This window comes from Peromyscus californicus, unplaced genomic scaffold (assembly GCF_007827085.1).
Source record: "Peromyscus californicus insignis strain IS unplaced genomic scaffold, ASM782708v3 Scaffold_17__1_contigs__length_78620276, whole genome shotgun sequence".
In the NCBI taxonomy this organism is placed as follows: Eukaryota; Metazoa; Chordata; class Mammalia; order Rodentia; family Cricetidae; genus Peromyscus; species Peromyscus californicus.
Window position 1 is genome coordinate 12,029,376 of NW_026294469.1, and position 22,326 is coordinate 12,051,701.

General features: G+C 39.2%; 1 protein-coding gene across 1 annotated transcript in view; it reads right to left on the reverse strand.

The window, feature by feature from the left end:
• Ccdc178 (coiled-coil domain containing 178) overlaps positions 1–22,326 on the reverse strand; it is a 309,743-nt gene that overhangs the window by 114,635 nt on the left and 172,782 nt on the right. The window contains exon 19 of the mRNA XM_052742751.1: positions 315–464. Coding sequence (XP_052598711.1) covers positions 315–464 — 150 coding nt within the window. The remainder of the gene's footprint in view (positions 1–314; positions 465–22,326) is intronic.

The window sequence follows — 22,326 nt, forward strand, 5'->3', positions numbered from 1 at the left end:
TAATTATAATTTATGGTCATAATAACTAAATGCAAATAAATATTAGCAAAAGGGTCACAAACTAAGAATTTTTGGGTCTTAAATATCTCTCAAAATTCAATTCCTAATATCAATATTATTTAATTATGTAATTTTACATAGCTTTTACTATATTACATAAATATGCAATAAAACTTAAGCAAAAGAACCCATACCATTTTTTTTCTTGTGATATAATAAGTAGTCTCCTTTTTAAGACTCCACACTGACTACATTCACTCTTTGGAGGGCTCACTTAAGATATATCATTTTCTAAAAATATAAAACATCAATACCTTTTTCTTGTCACAAAGTGAAGAATTCAGTGACAGCAGTCTGTCATAGCCATTGAAGTAGACATCCTTCTCCTTTAAGAAAAGAGTCTGCATGGCTTGATACTCCATGGCTAAACGCAAGTTTTCTGCCAGTGAGTCTTCTTGAAGTTTCTAGAAGAAAAATGTATGAAGGTGTATATTAAATTAAAATGATTCAATATTATTTGAACTTTTATATATTTTTTAAAATGCTCAAAATATTCTAACACATAATGTAGAAAAATAATAAAATGTGTGCTTTGACACCAACATGTTCCTTGGTTATACAAATTTTCTTCCGGATGCAGATTTTTGGGTTTCTTTCTTTCTTTCTTCATTCATGAACAGTGATATGTGATTTATCTGAGTGTGCCTGCATTTTGTCTGATATTTTTATGAACTTCCCTCTGTCGGCCCCTGTGTTCACACAGGTAGCTACTTCTGCCTGTAGAGTTTGGGTGCTGACACTGAAAAAAACATTAAAAAAATGGGAAACACTGGTGATAGTCCGGTTTGTAAAGTATTTGCCAGACAAACAGGAGGACCCACGTTCCATCCTCAGAATCCAGGTTAAAAGCCAGGCTTGGTGGTGATCAGTTACAGTCCTGGGACTGAGGAGGCAGCGAAGAGGATTTGGAGCTTGTAGCCTAGACTGACAAGCAGGAAGCTCCAGTCCTGGAGAGAGATCCTATTTCCCACAGACAGTTAGCTTATGGACTCAGGACCAACTGTTAGAGAGTCTGCATGGGACCAACCTAGGCCCGCTGCATGTGTGTGAAAATTATGTAGCTTGGTCTCTTTGTAAGGCTCCTTGCAGTGAGATCAGGACCCGTCCCTGACGTTTAGCTGACTTTTTTTTTCCTCATTTTTTTTTTTTTTTTTTGTTTTTGTTTTTCGAGACAGGGTTTCTCTGTGTAGCTTTGCGCCTTTCCTGGAACTCACTTGGTAGCCCAGGCTGGCCTCGAACTCTCAGAGATCTGCCTGGCTCTGCCTCCCGAGTGCTGGGATTAAAGGCGTGCGCCACCACCGCCCAGCTCTCATTTTTTTTTTTAATTAAGAAAAATTTTCCATTCATCTTACACACCAATCAAAGATTCCCCCTCTTCCCTCCTCCCGCCCACACCCCAGCCTCCCCTCCCAATCCATCCCCCACTCCCTCCCACAAGAAGGCAAGGCCTCCCATGTGGAGGCACATCCAATAGAGGCAAGTCCAAGCCCTTCCCCCTACCTCAAGTGTCCCATCATAGGTAGTGGGCTCCACAAAGCCTGCTCATGTACCAGAGATGGATTCTTATCCTACCGCCAGGGGGCCTCCCAAGCAAATCAAGCTACACAACTGTCTCACCATGCAAAGGGCCTACTCCAGTCCCATGTCATTGATCCACAGTCATTGATCCAACTTTTCATGGGTTCCCTCTAGATTGGTTTAGACATCCCTGCGTGTTTCCCCATCATGATCCTGATGCACTTGCTCATAGAATCCCTCTTCTCTCTCTTTGACTGGACTCCCGGAGCTCTGTCTAGTGATTGACTGTGTATCTCTGCATCTGCTTTCATTGTTGGGAACCTATTGGTCCTGCCTCTACTTGACAAGTCATGCTTTGCTCAAGCCCATGGGAGGCCTGCCCTTTTCTGAATGGAGACAGAGGAGGAGTGGATGGGGGTAGATGGGGAACAGGAGGAGAGGAGGGAGGGGAAACTGTAGTTGGTATGTAAAATAAATGAAAAAAAATGTTAATTAAATAAAATTTTAAAAAAAGTCCTAAGAAGCAAAAACGAAAAAAAGAAAGAAAGAAAGAAAGAAAGGAAGGAAGAAAAGGAAGGAAGGAAGAAAGGAAGAAACAGATGTATTCAGAAGAACCACACCTGTGGTTGTCTTCTGACCTCCACACATGAACTATGGCAAAGGCATTTGCACACACAAACACACACACACACACACACACACACACACACACACACACACACACACACACACACACACACACACACAGTAAAATGTAATAAAAACTAAAAGATGTTTGATCTAGATGCTTCAAAAACTATAATTTACTAACAGACTTCAATATTTTCAAATATAATCATTCCATTGGTGTGAATCCATTCTGAATTAAAACACTTTAATATATAATTCACCTTGCTGGTAATGTATTGAGACCCATAAAGAGACTATCTATGATGATTAAACCACTATATATAACAATAACTAGTGTAGAGTAATTAAAGCATTCCTTTGTGAAAGGCACTCTCTCATCAAGCCCTTGATTTTGTTGTTAGAGATCATACCTGGTGTGAGAATATGAACAGGAAATGTAATTCAGCAGAAAATTGCCTGCACAAATATTTCTATATTTATACAGTAAAGATTTATTTAGGCCAGCAGACATATTTCTCATGGAGGCCTGATCTCCCTATTGATCCTGAGTGATGAACACTGTGTCACAGGTACTCTTCAGGAAGCCAAAATGATGAACTGAGGTCCATCTCACATGCCCTTGTCCTAATTCTGGTGCAATTATTCAAAATATTGGGAACTTGTATCTTGTAAACCTACCTAAGTTCACATAGAATTTTATTTTCTTAGGAGGACAAAGTTTGTGAATATTTTCATTTGGTGTAGCCACTTTTTAAATGATAGCTGTCACACTTTTTGCTACCTAAACATTCATTAAAATCTAACTCTCGGTTGGGTTGAAACCCTGATAAAAATATTTTTCTGCTGTCAAGATAAAGATTGTTTTTGAGGTTTTGATTGTCTATTTGCTTGTCTGAACCATTAAACATAAAAACATTTTGAAAATTATCTTTGAAGTTATATGATTGTGTGTATGTGTGTGTTCAGTAACATGCAGGCAACTAAATTTTGTTTAGGTCAGAGGACAAACTTGGTATGAAACTTTGTGGGTTGAAATTTCATTTCCAATATTAGTAATTCATTCATTCTTTTATTTACTTATTTTCTCATTCAGTTATTTACTCAGAACTTTTTATTTAGTTACTCAGACTTGATAGTATGCCTCAAGGATTTTGTAGTATTGTAGACATATTTTTTTATTAACAAATTACACAAATACATAATTAGACTATAGCATTCTATGTATTTTTTTACTTTTTGATTTACATATATATTAAATTTATCCAAAACAATAATTTTCAATACTGTAGTTATTGTTATTTATTTGCTTCTCATTATTAAGAATGATTGAAATGATGAGCATTGGGAGTATATCTTGATAAAGAGGAGACTCATGAATGCCTGCTAATAGTTTCCATAATGTAATATATAAACATTTAGCATGATATGATATCTAAAATCATTTGTTACTCTTTGATGATTAGAAGATATGACAAATTTCCCCAGTATTTTATTAAGAAATTAAATATATTAATATGGGGCTGAACAGTAGCTACTTTGTAAGTTTCATGAATGCTGAGACTATTAACTTGTTCAGCCCAAAGATATGTTTCTCAGAATATCTAATGTAAATAGGTGCATGATAAATGGATGGATGATAAATGCATGGATAGAGAGGTGAAAATGAGTAAAAAGAGGGCTAAATGGATGGAAAAATGAATGGGAGAATGAATAAATGGATAGACAGATAATTGAATGAATGAATGAAAGAATGAATGAATGAATGGAAGGACAAGCAAATGAATGACTGGAAGGATGAATGGATGGTAGCCAAAGATGAATTAACATAATACCATTTAGGAGTTGCATATATTTTCCTGGTTTAGCTGCTGATTTTTAGGACTTTGGGGTTTTCAAAACTGTTGAAGTTATATGTAGCTTTTGTTGGGGGGCAATTACATGCTAAGCCTGTGATACTCAAAATATTTCTACAGGAAAACATTTTACTCCTCTACCCATAAGAGTCCTGTAAAAAAGAAGACAGATCAAGACTCCAAATCATCTGAACAGTACTTGTTTCATTTTTCACTGAGTTTTCCTTACTCTTAAAACTTTGGGTTTCATATTGGAATTTGTCTTAATTTTCAATTTAATTTTCTCTCTACTTCCATTTTTCCCCATTACTTTCCCACAGGGTAAGTGGGTATAGAGCATTCCAATTGAAGAATTGGGTACTTTCTGGACCAAACTATGAGGCACATTTTGTTTCTCCTTGTTATATACAAAACTGGAAATAAGCTGAACATGAGCATTAATTCATGAATTCCACACATAATAAATAAATGTCAGCAGTCACTTTAATGAGAAAGGACACTGTCCAGCATACTAAAACTTTACTTTCACCAGATCTATGATACAATAAGAAAATAAGAAATCCTGCTCCAGTGCAGGCCAAGCCAGCCAGAAGAATAGGAAGGCAGGCTGCTTATGGAACTTCCCTACTCCCTCAGTTCCAACAGACATAATTCTCCACAATACCTCCTCCTCCCAGCCCCTAGTTCCGTTGCCATGTCCCTGCCCTAAACTCAGGTAGAAACCTCCTGCTCAGGTGCAGGCCAGGACAGCCAGAAAAACAGGAAGGCCAACCCACCCTGGAACTCTCCCACACCCTTGGTTCAGTTCCCACCGACCCAATCTGCCATCATCACATCCCTCCCCACCCTCAAACCCAAGTTGCCATGTCCCAGTCTCTAACTCCAGCCAACATCCATTGGTCAAGTTCAGTTTACACCAGCCAGAAGAATAGGTAGGAAAACACAGGCCAAAACTCCCTGCTGAACCAGAGGTAAAGCCAGCTGCCAGAAGTCAAAGTAGGCCACCTGCCCACAGACTCTCTAGGTGCTCCTCCTTGCCCTGTCCCAGCCCAAAACTCTGACCGAGAACCGTTAATCAACTAAAGGCCACACTAGCCACCAGAATTCCACTTAGGCTGCCCGCCTGTAGACCACCCCCACTCTCTCGGTGCTCTACCACCATATCCCCAATCCTCTACTCCTCATCTTATCTCATCCCTCATCTCGAGGGGAGATGCCCTGGTGCACCAGAGGCCACACTGATCCCCAGAATTCCAGTGTCCCAGCCTCCTACTTGGGTGGGCACCCCCTGCTCTACTAGGGGCTACACAGACCAGAAGACCAGAGAGGAAACAGAAACCAAGGAACAAAACACTAGTCCATAAAAGAAAAACTCAGAAATCAGCACCTAGACCAATAACCACCCCAAACCCAGATGCCTAGACACCAACTTAAGAGCACAACCAACAACAGCCAGGGAAACATGTCACCACTAGTCTTCAGCTATCCTATTACAGTAAGTCTTGAATATTCTAACACAGCTAAAGCACAAGAAAAAGACCTTAAAACCAACTTTATGAAGATAATAGAGGTACTTAGAGAGTAAGTGAATGAAAACCTAAAAGAAAGTCAAGAAGACTAACCAGAAAGTTGGAGGAAATGAACAAAACCATTCAGGACCTGAAAATGGAAATAGAAGCAATAAAAAAGCACAGATTGAGGAAATTCTGGAAATAAAAAATGTAGATCAGTGAACAGGAGCTACAGAGACAGGCTTCACCAACAGAATATAAGAGATGGAAGAGACAACCTCAGGTACTGACAATATGATAGAAGAAATAGATACATTTGTCAAAGAAAATGTTAAATCTAAAAAATTCCTGACACCATGAAAAGACCAAACCTAAGAATAACAGGAAGAGAAGAAAGAGAGGAGTCCCAGCTCAAAGGTCCAGAAAATGTTTTCAACCAAATTATAGAAGAAAGTTTTCCTAACCTAAAGAAGAAGATGCCTATCAAGGTACAAGAAGCATATAGAACACCAAGTAGATTCTACCAGAAAAGAAAGTCTCCTTGTTACATAACAACTGAAACACTAGACATACAGAACAAAGAAAGGATATTAAAAACTGCAGGAGAAAAAGAGCGAGTACACATGAAGGCAGACCTATTAGAATTACACCTGACTTGAGACTCCAAAAGCCAGAGAGACTGGACAGATGTGCCACAGACTCTAAGAGACCAAAGATGCCATCCCAGACTACTATACCCAGCAAAACTTTCATTCACCATAGATGGAGAAAACAAGATATTCTATGATAAAGTCAAATTTAAACAATATCTATCTATAAATCCAGCCCTACAAAAGATACTAGAAGGAAAACTTCAACCCAAGGAGACTAACTACACCCGTGAAAACACAGGAAATAAATAATCCCACACCAGCAAAACCAAAAGAAGGGAAACACACACACATGCAAACACACATGTGAGCACGCATGCACACACACACACACACACACACACACACACACACACACACACACACACACACCACAGCCACCACCACCAAAAATATAACAGGAGCTATATAATCATTGGTCACTGATATCTCTCAATATCAGTGGAATCAACTACCCAATAAAAAGACACAGAATAACAGAATGGATGTGAAAATAGGATCCATTCTTCTGCAAACAAGAAACACACCTAAATGTCAATGATAGACTTTACCATGGAGTAAATGGTTAAAAAGATTTACTAAGCAAATGGACCTATGCAGCAAGCTGTTGTAGCCATTCTAATGTCTAACAAAATGGACTTGAAACTAAAATTAATCAAAAGAGATGGAGAAGGACATTTCCTACTCATCAAAGGAAAAATCCAACATGATGACTTTTCAGCTCTTAACATCCATGCCCCAAATACAAGAGGCATCCACATCCATAAATGAACCATTATTACAACTTAAACCACACATCAACCCTCAACACACTGATAGTGTGAGACTTCAATATCCATCTCTCACCAATGGACAGGTCAACTAGACAAAAAGTAAACAAAGAAATACTAGAGCACAGTGCCCACAGAATCACCTAAGCAAGGCTCAGAGCCTCATAGAGGCTGAAGTCGCAAAAATGGCCCTTGGCTCTGTGCTGGGTCCTCTGCATGTATGTTGTGTTTGTTAGCTTGGTGTTTTTGTAGGAGTCCTAACAGTGATAGTTAGAACCCTTTTTCTCCTATTGGGTTGCCTTGTCCAGCCTTGATATGAGGCTTTGGGCCTAGTCTTATTGGATCTTGTTACGCTGTGTTTGGTTGATACCCCTGGGAGGCTTGCTCATTTCTAAAGAAAAATGGAGGAGGAGTGGATCTGGGAGAGAGGCCTACTGGCAGGAGTGGAGGGAAGAGAGGATGATGTCAGGATATATTGTATGAGAAGAATAAATTTAAAAAACAAGAAAATAAGAAATCAGATACTAAGAATTAGAATTAGTGCATCAGCTAACTTTCAGTAGTGACTACTATAATGATAAAGTATCCTCATAAGACAATGTTTCCTGAACTTTTCCTCTGAGTAAATGTCTGAGATGTTATTTATTCTCACTTTACAGATAAGGAAAGTCAAAGTCAAAGTAAAGATAGATCAGATGGGGACATTTGTAGTTTTGGAAAATGGCCACAACAATATTTTCAGTCAAACATGCTTTTTAAAAATCTTGTCATTTGCTGGTGGTGGTGCATACCTTTAGTTCCAGTTCTTGAGAGGCAGAGGCAATAGAATCTGTTAGTTCGAGGCCAGCCTGGTCTACAGAGCAAGTTCCAGGACACCCAGGGCTATACAGAGAAACTGTCTGGAAAAACCAAACCAAACCAAACCAAACCAAACAAACAACAACGACAAAACCTGAAACAAACAAACAAACAAACAAACAAACATCTGAAAAGAATGGACTTCCTTCAGAAAACGCAAGAACACAGAAGTTGTACTGCTAGTATTTGTTGACAAATTCTACCCCAACATCCTTCCTAGCTTTTCTCTTATCTATTTGTTCATTCAGCTGCTTGTTCTACAAACCTTTACTAAGTTGATTCTGTGGCCCCAGCTCTGTGGCTAATCTAGGGATTAGAAAAGATTATGATTTGATAGCACTCAATGGGGGTTCCAGGCTAGGTTAAGAAGGGCAGATGTGCAAACCAGTCTGGGCGTTGTGTAGTGGAACTGAGATCAAAGTTACTCTGCCGCATGGGCTGGCAAACACTTGAGCAAGCTTGAGAATCAGGAGAAAGGTTTTCTTGGCCCCTTAGGATTATTAGGGTATTGCTCTGTAACTTGTTAATTAGACTCAAATAGATCATGTTAAGTGTGCTGCAATCTTTAGGCTTTAAGGTATTGCTAATGACATGAGAAGCTCACCCCTACCCACTGAAGTATAATGTTGTAACTCAGGTTCAGCTACGAGCACCAGCTTTCAAGTGTTTGTGGTACTGTGTAGAAGCCAAGGCACTACAAGATCTGCTTTAGTTTTGATACTGAATATTCCCATAAACCCCTGTGTTGAAGACTTGGTTGAAGACTCCAGCTGGCTATTTTTGGAAGTGCTGGAAACTTCAGGAGTTGAGGCCTAGTTGGAGGGAGCAGGTCATGGCGACATGGGTTTCCTGGATGTATTATGTCCCAGACACCTTCATTTGTTTTCTGGCTGACGTGAAGCAGTCGCCTTTCCTTCTCCACCCTTTGCCACCATGGTATTCTGCCTCACTATAGCCCAGAAACAGCCGAAGGGGCTAAACACAGATTCAAACTTCTGAACCTGAAGCCAAAAATAGTCTTCCCTTCTTTAAACTGCTTCTCTTTAGGTGCTTGTCAGAGTGATGGAAAAGCGACTAAACACCATCAATTATGTACCCTTAAATCTGCACCTGCATGGTCCTCCAAAACTCTTGGCACTAGACTGGTGATTTGCATACAGTAACACTTTGTGTGAACAGGGTGTTAGGGTTTGGGAGTGCATGAGTGTGCATTTGGGTGCATACGCACATGCATGTTTATGTACATGGAGGAAGAGGCCAGAGAAAAATTCCATGTATGTTTCCCAGGTATCAGCTACCTTCTTTGTTTCATAGTTCTCACTGGCCTGGGACTCACCAACTAGGTAGGCTGACTTGCCAGCAAGTCCCAAGGGATCTGCCTGTCCCCTCCTCCCCAGAGCTGGGATTATAACAGCACTTGCTTTTTATTTTTTTTTAAATTTAAAAGATTTTATTTTAAATTATGGTATACATGGGTTGGGAACATAAATGCAGTTCCCAGTGTAGCCAGAAGAGGGCAAAAGATTCCCCCTGGACCTAGAATTACAGGTGGTTGTGAGCTGCCCCAAGTGGGGGACTGGTACCAAACTTGTGTCTTCTGCAAGAGAAGTGCATCTTCTTCTTAACTGCTGAACCCTCTCTCCAGAACCTAGAAGTACTTTTGAATTGGTAGGAGCACTTGCTTTTAAACGTGTGGGCGCTGGGAATTGAACTCAGGTGTTTATGCTTTGTGAAGCAAGCATGTTACTGATGGAGCCATCACCCCAGTCTTACAGTGACACTTTGATGCTATTAAAGTAAGCATAAGAACTGAGACTGACTGCATAGAATGTGAAGACATAGGTTTCTGAATAAATGAGTCTGGAGATGGGGGCTCCAGCTCCCCATGGATACTCACTTCAGTACTCCTTCTGATGAACAAGCATTAGGCTAGAACCATAGCACCCTGGACATGCTCAGTCTCACCAACACACATGCATCAGCATAGGGAACACAGGCGCTCAATATTTATGCCAGTTCTCTACCAGTGCGGCAGAGCTGGAGGAATTATAGACTCTATTAGATGTTACCTACTGTGTGCACAGAGGCATTATTGCAAAACTGCTTCCTTAAAATCTATATGCCAATTACTACAGAAAGCAAGAGTTCTCCCCAGTGTTCCAGAGGAGCAAGCCTGTAAGAGTGATATGTGTCGATACCCCAAAGCCTCAGAGGAGCAAATAACTGTTTTAACTCTCCCAGGACCAACTTCCTGTCTGTGCTGCCATGGAAACCAGTCTCTTGTCCAACTTGAGTTCTCCGATAATTAGTCTTAAAAGAACATTCTTGATTTGTAACAAGTGAACAAATCAGCCCTCTGTACCAAGGCTGTTGTATGCTTCAAAGTCTGCATGTGATGGTGTTTGACAAAATGTTTTATATTCACTAATTTATTAATAAAAATTACTTAGTGGGAAAATGGTATATTCAGAGACTGGTAGAGACACTGTCAGAGGAAGCCTGCTCTAAACCAGCTTGTCAGGAACACCTATCCCTGCTAGACTTCAAGGTCAGGTTTTCTGTAACTATGCTACTCCAGCATTCAAATGGAATCCTTACCTTAGCTCCCTCACTAGGCTGTAAGGATCTCCTGCTTTGCTTTCTTAAATGTTGCTAATAGTCTTATCACATTGCCTCCTGTAACTGATATGTGAGTTGTGTTTTGTGACTATTTTGCCTTAATTATACTTATTCCTTATCATTTTCATGTCTGTTTATTGTATGTGTTTGACCAGGGACTGTGGATACCACCTGGAACAATACACAGCTTCAGAGCAGAAGGAGCTTTCCAGCAGATGAGGAATTGGAGGCATTCACACAGATGATTTCATTACAACAGTCTCTTTATGAAGGGAATAATATACAGCCAAACAGAGGAGTTCCAGGAGAGATCAGCTCTGGGCAAAGTGATGAACAAACTTTGAGGGAAGGGTCAGCTCTTAAACAGATTTCTGAATACAGTTCACATATAGGGCTCTGTACATGGTCGCAGCAGGGAACCTTGGTCCAGAAAGAGGTGTTTATTAAAAATTCAAAAGCATCCAATTAACATGGATGTGTGTTCAAAAAGAATGGAATGTTTCCTCTATTTGGGAGTACTTAAGAAAGCTTACACAAGTGTCTCTTGTACTGTGTGTTTGTTTTGAGACAGTCTTATGTATCCCAGACTGGCTTGAACTCACTGTGGAGTCAAGGATGAAGTTAATTCAACTCTGGTCCCCACTTCCCAAGTTCTGGGATTGCAGTTGTGAAACATCATGGCCACTTTTATGTGGTTCTGTGGATTCAACTTAGGGTTTCCTGCATGCTGGGCATGAGTTCTACCAGCGGAACCACCCACCCAGCTAAGATTAGGCATTAAATTTCTACTTGATCAAATTTTCTTTTATGATAGACGTATCATATTTAGTATTTTGTGTATCTGATTACAGAAACAAAACAGGGAACAAAAGCAAACAGGAACAGCAAGAGGGAAACCAGTGTTGCCTAACTGTATTCCCAATGAAATATCCTAAATTGAATCATATGACTTAAATTATTATATAAAAAGTGTGAGACATGTTATAAACAGTTCTGAAATAGTAGCTGACCATGGTAGAATTAGTTTCCCTAAATTATTTGTTATTGCTAACTAAACTTTATATTTTAACCTGAGTATTCTTGTTTTTAAGAATCTTTTCCTATGGTATGATTTAAAATTATTAAACAGAGAACCATGCATAATCTTCCCTGTAAAGCATTCACATGCATTATTTCAATTTAATTATACCCCAATTTGTTGATACATTAAAGACATTTTTCGAGTGTGTTGCTTTTTCGAAAAAAGGCCTACCAGCCATTTCCTCCTCACAAGCAACTCCTGCTTAGAAAGGTTTAAGATTTAGAAGGGTTTCCTATTTACTCACATTTTAATGATGTACATTTCTACTTCACTGGTGGCAAAGGCTGATCAGTCATGGAAAGGTCAGTTAACACTAAATAGACCCTTTCTTTATGTAATTACAAAGAATAATATCTTTGTGCTGATGGCACTGCACACTGAGTGGGTGATGCGGAGAATTAATGTGCTGCCTTGTTGGCCCATGGGATGCACATTCTGATACAATAACCACAACTTACTCTAATTACGCTGCTTTAAAAGGTCATCAGCAAAAAAGAGTTAAGGAATTATAACTAAGTCTATCATAAAGGAATCCTGCACTACATAAATGTAGAAACTGTAAGAGCAGACCCAGAACCCTCATTACAAACTACAGAGGAGTCAGTCTGAAAGGATAAAGGGAGAGGCTATGGGTATGTGCATGAAGGAATTGAGAACGCTGAAAGTTTTACAGATGTGATTTTATTTTATTTTTTTACCATGTGTTACTGATGAGGTTGGGTAACTTGATCTCTTGGTGTATTTGTGGGCAAGGCTTAATTTTTAATTTTTTCATTGTCATATGTTCATTGTCATATGTTCATATTACACCATATTAAAAAATAAAATCACTTTTTTATAAAATAATACATGCTAATTAGATGTCCTGCAGAACCACAAAGTGGTTCACGACACAACCACTGGCATTTTTACCTTCCACTTAGTTTTAACACATGGTATAATCCTTTCAGGAATTGACAACATCAAAAAAAAATCTTCTTACATTGATGGTGTGGAAATGGAGGACAAGAGGGTCGATTTCTTGTCCTAGATCATACACGAATAGTACAGACTCCAGAGGACTTTCCAGTCTGGTTTCCAGGTCTCATTCTGTTCCCAATCTCAGATCTGAATTACAGTCCTCCTGAGTCTAAACTGATGATATGAATGTCCTTACTTCTGAATACCCTTGAAAACTGTATCAGTTAAAAAACACAGATAAAAACACTAGGTATTTTTACGGAAAAGTTTTTTTTTTTTTTTTTTTTTTTTTAAATTTAGGCATTTCTTCCTGCCTTTTCCAGGGATCACAGAGCGCAGAAGAGGTGAGAGTGCAGGACATTCACAGTCTGATGAAAGTCCACCATCCACACCTTCTCTCTGTTGATACTCGTAGTTCAAGGATGCCCCTCTTTGGGAAAGAAGAGATCACTCATATCTCTATCCACTTAACATTTTTGCTCAGTACTTTGGGTCACTCTGAAAAACTTGCAATGCGTCTCAAGTATAAGTAGGATTCAGAACACAGGGAGCAGCTCTTATCTTGAGATGTGTCTACTATTCAAATGAACTCAATCCTAATGTAAAAAAAAAATCAGCAAAACTTGGCTCTGCAACCAAAGCTATCCCATGCCTGCTTCTTGAGTGCACGTCACTGGCATACAATCCTACCAGTTCATTTACATATATTTACGTATTGCACACTGCCGTTTTACCTCTACAGTTGCAACTGTAGAGATGGAATGGACTTTGAAGTCTGAAATAGGTACTTTCTGTCCCTTTCTCGATGAGGTTGGCCAGCCTCTTCTCTAGACCTTTAGTTACTGTACCAGTTTGCTTCACAATGAAGCTACAACGTAGAGCTCACACTCAAGGTATATTGGAGCTGTATGGTTAGAGCTCTGTGGGAGAGATCACTACTGCGAGGCATTTTCTTATGCTTTTTTTTTTGTTGGTGGCAAATACTAAAAGAGATAGGGACAGTAAATCAATAGTAACTTCAAAAATGCCTCTTAAAATAGTGAAAGTTTTTAAATTACTTTCAAAATGGATTTAATAATTTTTCAGAGAGCTGCCAGGCATATTAAGATACCATTGACAGTGCTCAAATGTGTTTCCCTTACCCATATCTTGTTTGGTTAAGTGTATTTCATAGAAGGGAGGCTAGAGGTTTTTACAGTTCTTGAATCTGAATCTTCTATTATGAGAGTCCAGGATGGACTTTAGCTTGCCAAGGTGAATTTTAGCTTTTGCAGGTAATCGTCAGAATGGCTAAATAAAATCAGATGGCCCTACCACCTTACACTGCATAGCAGTTGGAAGAAACGGTGTAGACACTCACTCACATGATGCCATGTGACCTTTAAAATACACCACTAAGCAGAAAACAAGGGGAGAAAATAATATCTTGAACACAAGTCAGCACATGGGGAAGGAACTGTGGATAATTCAAAGGAAACAAGAAGTAAGAATGGAAGGGGCTGAAATAAATCAGGATGCAATATATAGTATATTATATAATTACATAATTATATAATATATATAATATAATCAAGATGCAATATATATACTGATTTGATCAGTATTTGCATCCTCCTCATGTGGTTAAGTGGACAGATGGTACATTTAAATGCATATAACTTTAACACAAGGTAAACCAAACATCAAACCACTCAGGAAATACATGTTTGCAAGGCAAGGTTCCCCAGGACCAAATGCACTGGATTTACTATACTACAGTAGCTATGCATGGACAGCAAAGGAAACCAAAGCCAATGCCACCATACCGAGTTGCCAAATTTATGGCTGTTTTTCACTGTCTTGTTTTTTTTTCTCACGTTTGTGCTTGTTCAGTTTCTTACTTTATTTCCCCTTTCCATTTCCTCATTTCACCTTAGATCCTCCTTAGGAATGAGTGCTCAATCTTCTAAGATCTTGTAACCACCAACCTTCCTCCTTCAGGTACTATCTTCCCACCTCACCCTAGTTCAGACCTCTATGCTTTTCAGGCTGTCTTTCTTCCTCATTGTCACTTGGAAACAAATGTGTTAAAGAACTAAAACCAGGCAACATTTAATAACTCCTTTTTCCTCCCCAGAATAAGATAGAGTTGCATCATAAAAAATTGCACCGTGGAAGGAGGATGCTTGTTTAGAGGCTACATGATTGTCTTGTTTTCTATCCTGGCCAGATACTAATTAAGATAATTGTGACAGCGAGTGCATACAACTGCAAATCTTCACTCTATCTGGAAATGTTAGAGTCACAGAGACACTTCATACTTCTGTGTCAACTTGACATTTCAGCCTGGGCAAGAAGAACGACGAGATCAAAGAGGCTAGATAATGTAAGTCATTAAATTCATGACTTGCGCACTTACCTTCTTATACACACAACTGAAAATAGCATTTTATATTTTTAGTTTATTGAAAATATTAAGAGAAGCAGAGACAGAAAAAAATACAACAAGCTGGCCTCTCTATAGGTTGGGACACAAAAACAAAACACTGTTACATTTAGATGATGCTTATTATTGGGAAGTAATTCTTAATGGACTTACGGTAAATGCTGTGTAAATGTATTGTCATGTGGTAAATGCATGATCATGCTAAGGAGATAGATATGGACTAAGCACCTAGGTACTTTTTGTGTAAGCAGAAGGACTCAAGTTCAAATCCATGGATTTATATTTTCATTCATGGGAAAAACAAAAAACATGCAGTGATGGCTTATGCCTTGTAAGCACTGGAAAGGCAGAAATAGAAGAATTCCTGGGTTTACTGACCAATCAGTTTAACTGAATTAGTCACTCCAGGTTCAGTGAGAGACTCGATAAAAAAAAAAAAGGTGAAAGAGTGATTGAGTTATTGAGAAGATTACTGATATTAATCTCTGGCATCCACATGCAAGGCATATATATGCATACTTGCTGACACATATGTACATACACATGCACACATGATAAACATTTCAACACTTCTCATAGAAAAGGCAACAGAAAAAGAAGAGTGTGTGCTACACACTCTTACACCAGACACTTCTCTACACTGCAGATACTGTTTTATTATAGCTGTTAAACGTGTATTCATTCCCCACCTCTTTGAACCGTTTTTGCCATATTAACTTTGTGCCCTTACATGTGATGCGTAGTAGACTCAGTAAGCATCATTCCAGTTAATAGATGAGTGAAATCATGTAATCCTCATGCCTTCTTGAGCACAGAGGTGCATGTATAGAGGAAACAGGTGTGCTAAACACGAACCACTTGGTTTTTAAAGTGTCCACCTCAGCCAAGTGTTCTCCAATGAGTGGGATTTTTTTTTTTCAGAGGATTACACAGGACTGGCATTTTGTGTGAGGTATGTTTTTGAGCTGTTTAGAGAAGCCTTCACGATTCATGTTCACAACCTAAAAACATAGGAATTTATCCATTTACATTTTGACTGAGAAAAATAATAAGGTTTCCAGGTCTTTAAACTCTAGTTTGCGGAAGCATTTCACTGTATAATCTCTCTGTGCTGCACCCCAGTGTGCGTGCAGATTTTCGCTGGAACACTAACAGAAATCTAAACCCCCGGCTCTGCTGCACTCATGCGCTATGCTAAGCTCTGTACCCGCAATCCAGAGATTAACATTCTAAAAAAAGAGTAGGGGAGTTTCACGAGAAATGAGTAGAGGTGATTTTTTTTTTTTAAATTAGAGTGTCTTCATAGTCACAGATATGTATTTAAACCCTTTAGGAAGGTGGAAATTGCAAATCGCAAATCAAAAGTATAGTGTAGGTGACATCATCCAAAATATTTTTAGAGCACAGAAATCATACATTTACTGCATATTTGGACGATCTGAAAAGAAGGAAGTAGCTGTCTCTTTGATGGCAACTCCAGCGAGCACTTTCTCCTCTTCTTAGGAGCAGAGCAGGGCTGCCCAGTTCCTAAGGTTCATTCTTTTCTCAATCCCATCTCAGCAGGAGCTGTTCCACACATCAGTCACACCCAGCCCATGCCATGCCCATTGCACTTCCCCTTAAAAGTTACTTTCAAGTTCCTCCAGGAAAGGAAGCAAAAGACTATCTTCAGACATGAAATGCACTATCAGTTCCTCAGAGCAAAGGTTGGCCCAGAAGGATAGCACTCAAGTGGAAATCCATCACATACCATCAGATGCTGACATCTGAAACCATCTTACGATAGAGACGTGGGAGCTTGATTCTGAGTCCTCATACTCATGAGTTCTGTGCTGTGTGTCTCATCTATTCTCCAGTCACCTGCTTTCCAGTGACCCCCCCAGAAGATATATCTATATTTCAGTTTTTATTGACAACTGTTAGAATCTCAGGACTCCACAACTGTCCTTATGGGACAACGTGGACTCTGCAGGTTATATTAAAGGTTACAGAATATTTTGACTTATTCAGTACCATCTAATTATATGAATTCTTAAAAGTGGGAGATCTTTCTTGTGCACTGACAAGTCTAGCCCTCACTGATTTGTTAGATAATGTCATGTGTTAAACTTCTTCTCTATTTTCAATCTTTGTGGTCTCTAAGAATAACTTATTAATTTCAGAACAGAAGGAAGGTGATTGTGTCTAACCGTATTTTAATATTGGATTTTCTCAGAGAAGTCAACTACAAGTTATTTTTCCAGCCACACACTTCTCATTTACTGAATAGTTCAGTGAGTGAATTCCAGGCATGGACCATGCTTTCCTGGAAGGTGAAATGGGGAGCTCAGTGGCAGAGGTGAGGCTCTGGGCTCTCCTGTGGCAGTCTCCAGGGTTTCCCTGTTACCATTCACAGACTGTTAGTGTTAATGCCAAGTTCATCAAATCCAAGAGGAGACAAGCTCAGCATTTGGACTTCACATGACTTTCTGTGATCTCTGTTCCTGTGGTTTGGTGACTATTCTATAACTATGCTATGTTCCGTTATGGCCAGAACATACAGAAGATGATGGGAAAAATCCCTGCCACTTATACAGAGAGGAACCTTGGAAATGAAAGGAAATGTATACTTATTAAAATACACACCTGTGAATGAAATGATTCCTCAGACCTAAGCTGACTATGAAAAATACTTGAATTTCTTTTCAGTAACACAAAAGACATTTTTGTACATTTTTTGTTACATAAAAATAAATGTGATATTTGAAGAAAGTCTTCTTAACAAAAATTTCTCAAAACCCAGTCCTACCCAAGTTTTGCAATCCTTTACAAAATGACCAGTGATGAAAGAAGATGTACTCAGCATTCATTAAAAGTCTTCTGGGCAAGACATGGGTCAGCACACCTAAAATTCCAACATTCAGAACACAAGAGCAGTAGGATCACAAGTTCAAAGCTAGACTGAGCTGTGTGGCAAGACTAAGAATCAAGGAACCAAACTACCCGCCCCCCAAAAAAAGTATATTGAGAGGAAAGCAAAATGAATTACATTCTAACTCCATTTTCTCAAAAACTATCACTTTTGAGAACCATATTGTATTTTGTGCATTGAATTATTTTATGAAAATTGTGTAAAATCAATAGCTCCTGATATATTTAAAGATATTTCTCTTTGAAACTAAAGTGTAGATATTTATTTTGTTACGCTTTGATTTTTCTGGAAAAAGGAATGACTCTGTATTACAATACTTCATACATAATATTAGAAGAAGATAATAATCACAAATAAAATCTGTGGTATCAGTAATTTCTGAGGATTCTAAGTATCTCACCCAGTTGAAATTCATTATCTTGACATTCAACATCTCGGCCCAGTTTTCATCACTAATTAAAATCATACAATGGAGTAGCATCTGCAATTACTCTGTTTAGGGTAAAATTACAAGGGTTATAAATCTCTAAGCTTCAGGGCATAGACTCTCACCAGCTGGGGTGAGAAGGAAGTATCTCTACCTATTGTGTAGTCTTGCAAACATTAGGTACATTATATGCCGGATTCCTCTGGGAACATCTGGACCAGATTATTGTTTGAGAGGTTATTGACCTGCATGCAAGGGGCCCTACATTGTCAAGTAATAGAAACTGTGTATGTATATTCATATTTAATACATGTATACATGTGCATGTCTTAACTATATATGCATAATATATTCCACATGTATGGATCTATTTATTTATTCATTCTGGGATTTGCTGAAGGAATTTTCATTGTGAGTCACTGATTCATATTTTTCTGATGCCGGTAACTGCAAATGTCAAAACATGAGACATCTGAAAAAGTTAAAATTTTGGCGTTAATCCCTTTGCCATAAAATACAACCAATTTTATTTTTGCAAACAATGTTCAGTTATTGCCACATTCTATTGGTGCAATGTGCATGCTCTGGGGGATATAATTCTCCAACAATTCTTACTGATTTGGTTCCAGCCTTCCGACTCCTGGATATTTTCCTCACAGTCTGCCAAAGCACTGAGGTTACAAGCACTGGTGTAATGTTATCATGCTTAATTACAGTTCTTAATATTTTATATAACTCTCTTTATAAAAACACACTATGTCAAGAATTTTCTTGTAAGCTTTGTTGTAAGATAATCCTGTGAGAAAAATCGGTTTGCTACACCTTTTAAAGAAACAGAATCAATAGCAATACCAAAATTTAAAATTACTGCTGTTGAAACAGTTATCACCTGAAAATTCTTTGATAATCTTTTAGGCTCTTTCAGTTTTTTTTCCAAAGAGACTTCACAATAATATGCTGACTTAAAGTACTAAAATTCGTATAATTTGCATTGCAGTCATTGTGTATACAGAGCCTGTATTGTTCCATCCATACCTGCCCTTGTAAAGCCACACTTTGTGTGTGCTGGTTTTTATTCCCCTAGACATCAGTACTTCATAGCTGTTGTTTGTAGTTTATTAGGGACTCCAGGTGAATTCTTTGTGTCTGCAGTACTCCAGGTGCTTTCTCTGTTTCTTCTTAAAGAAATCCTCTAAGATACTTTCCAGGATAAGTTTATTCAAATCATCCCACCATAAATGATGGTTGTGTTGCAAATCAGATGAATTTCAACACTCAGTATGTTTGACTCTAAATTAATGTTTTGGTTGTTTTTACTTTTTTGGGGGGGTGGGGCGTGGCAGCCCCAAATAAATAACACACGGAGGCTTATTCTTCAGTATAAATGGCTGCCCTTAGCCTGGCTTGTTTCTAGCCAGCTTTTCTTCAATTATCCCATCTATCTTGGGCCTTGGGGCTTTTATCTTTCTCTATTTCTGTATATCTTTTCTTTCCTTCTCACTCCATGTGTGGCTGTGTGGCTGTGTGGCTGTGTGGCTGTGTGGCTGTGTGGCTGTGTGGCTGTGTGGCTGTGTGGCTGTGTGGCTGTGTGGCTCTGTGGCTCTGTGGCTCTGTGGCTCTGTGGCTCTGTGGCTGACCCCTGATGTCCTCCTCTCATTCTCTCTCGTTCCTTTTTCCTTTCCTCCCAGATTTCTCCTCCTATTTATTCTCTCTGCCTGCCAGCCATGCCTATCCTTTCTCCTGCCTCGCTATTAGAGAGAGGCTCAGCTCTTTATTAGACCATCAGTTGTTTTAGACAGGCAGAGTCACACAGCTTCACAAAGTTGAACAAATGCAACATAAAAGAAATACACACCTTAAAATAATATTCCTCAACAAATCAATGCCAAATCAAAGTCTATAAATAGAAAATATTATCCCTATGTAGCTAGAGCTTTCCAGCCTGACCCACAGTCAGGACAAATCTTTGTCACCCGCCAGTCCCACAGCCTCTCAGACCCAACCAAGTAAACACAGAGACTTATATTGCCTACAAACTGTATGGCCGTGGCAGGCTTCTTGCTAACTGTTCTAATATCTTAAATTAATCCATTTCTATAAAGCTATACCTTGCCACATGGCTTGTGGCTTACTGGCATCTTCACATGCTCTTTGTCATGGCGGCAGCTGGCAGTGTCTCTCCCTCAGCCTTCTACTTCCCAGAATTCTTCTCCTCCTTGTCCCGCCTATACTTCCTCCTGCCTGACTACTGGCCAATCAGTGTTTTATTTATTGACCAATCAGCAACACATTTGACATACGGAATACCCCACAGCATCCCTAAAGTCTCCTAATACTTTCTGATGGTATTCATGGAAGAATCCCATTTAGATTAGTTTTCATAGTTGCTAGCAGATCTGGGAGTCATTACCCTGGGACCTGCTACACGATTCTCGAGCTGGGCAAATGCAAAGCTGAGCTCTATGGATTTCCTTTCCCTTTCTAAACCTCAGCTTGCCTCTAGATGTTTCAAATAAATCTGGGAAATGCAATCCAGAACTGTGTACTAAAGTTACCCCAGTTTGTACTGCCGAGAAAACGTGACTCAGAGGGAAAATGAAGCTTCCAAGGGCTCCTTGATAATCTCAGGAATGGGTGTTCTTCATCAACCTCATAGAGGGGAATATGTGCTTAGTTAAGGGAGCGTCTCTTTATTACTTTCCTATTGTTGCATGGGGTATCACCCACATTAAGCAGCTTAAAACATCTTGTCATCTTACAGTTCTGTAGGTCACAAGTCCCTCTCGGCATTTTACACACAGGTGAGGACTTATCTAGAGACTGCACGAGGGGTCCTGTCCATTTGCCAGGCCCCTCAGACTGTGGCCAAAGACTCCCGATTTGATTCCTTGCTGAACATGAGCATGGCATTGCTCTTAGCTCATAGATGTCTATGTGGAAGCTTTTTACATGACCTTCTCTTTCAGGCCATGAGTAGAGAAGCTCCTGTCAAAAATCTCTCCCGCCGCCTTAAATTTCTTTCACCAGGAAAAGCCCACTCACTCTTAAGGGATCACTTAATTAGGTCAGGCTCACCAGGGATAATCTCCTTTTCCTAAAAAGCTACTGACTTGGGACTTTAATTGCATGTGCAAAATCCCTTCACAGCAGCACATAGGCTAGTGTTAATTGAATGCACGGAGAAAGCGTACGTATACTGCATGGTGGGAATCTTTGGTTCAAATAGGAAAGCAAGACATTTAATACATATATCATGGGTGGTACAACAAAACTTTCATCAACGACAGGCTACACATACATAGGAAGTCCCATAAGATTATGAGGAAACTCAGAAATCACTGTTGTCTATTGACAATGTAGCAGCTATACTGCCATAGGCCAGCCCATTCATCATGTTTGAGGTAGTGTTCCCATGGACAAACCTTTTGTGCTCTGTGGCACTTGCACAAAAGTGCAATGCATACAAATAGGCACAGAGCTCAATATTCGATAATATGTTGCTAGTTTATGTATTATACTAATGACTAGATAAGAGTTTAGTCTCTCTACTTTTGAAAACGAGTCAGGTAGTATGTCATATTCAACTGTCAGAAATTTCATGCATCTTGAGTATGTTGGTTCTCTGGCTCTCATTAAGAAACCACATCAAGTGATTGACCTTTACCATATAAATGTGTGCAAATATGCACAATGATGTGTACAAAACAATGAAACACCCAACACATTTCTCATAACAATTTCCATTGTCAATTTTAGATATGTCACCTTAGATGACAGATGGACATGGACTGATCATCTATCATCTTAATTTTATCTATCATCTATCAATATATCATCTCTCTATCCATCATCTATTTCTAATTTCCTATCATCTACCCATCTTATATCTCCCCATCTGTCTATCATCCATCCATCTCTCCCTTCTTTTTTTTTTTCGATTTTTTTTTTGAGATAGGGTTTCTCTGTGTAGCTTTGCACCTTTCCTGGAACTCACTTGGTAGTCCAGGCTGGCCTTGAACTCACAGAGATCCGTCTGGCTCTGCCTCCCAAGTG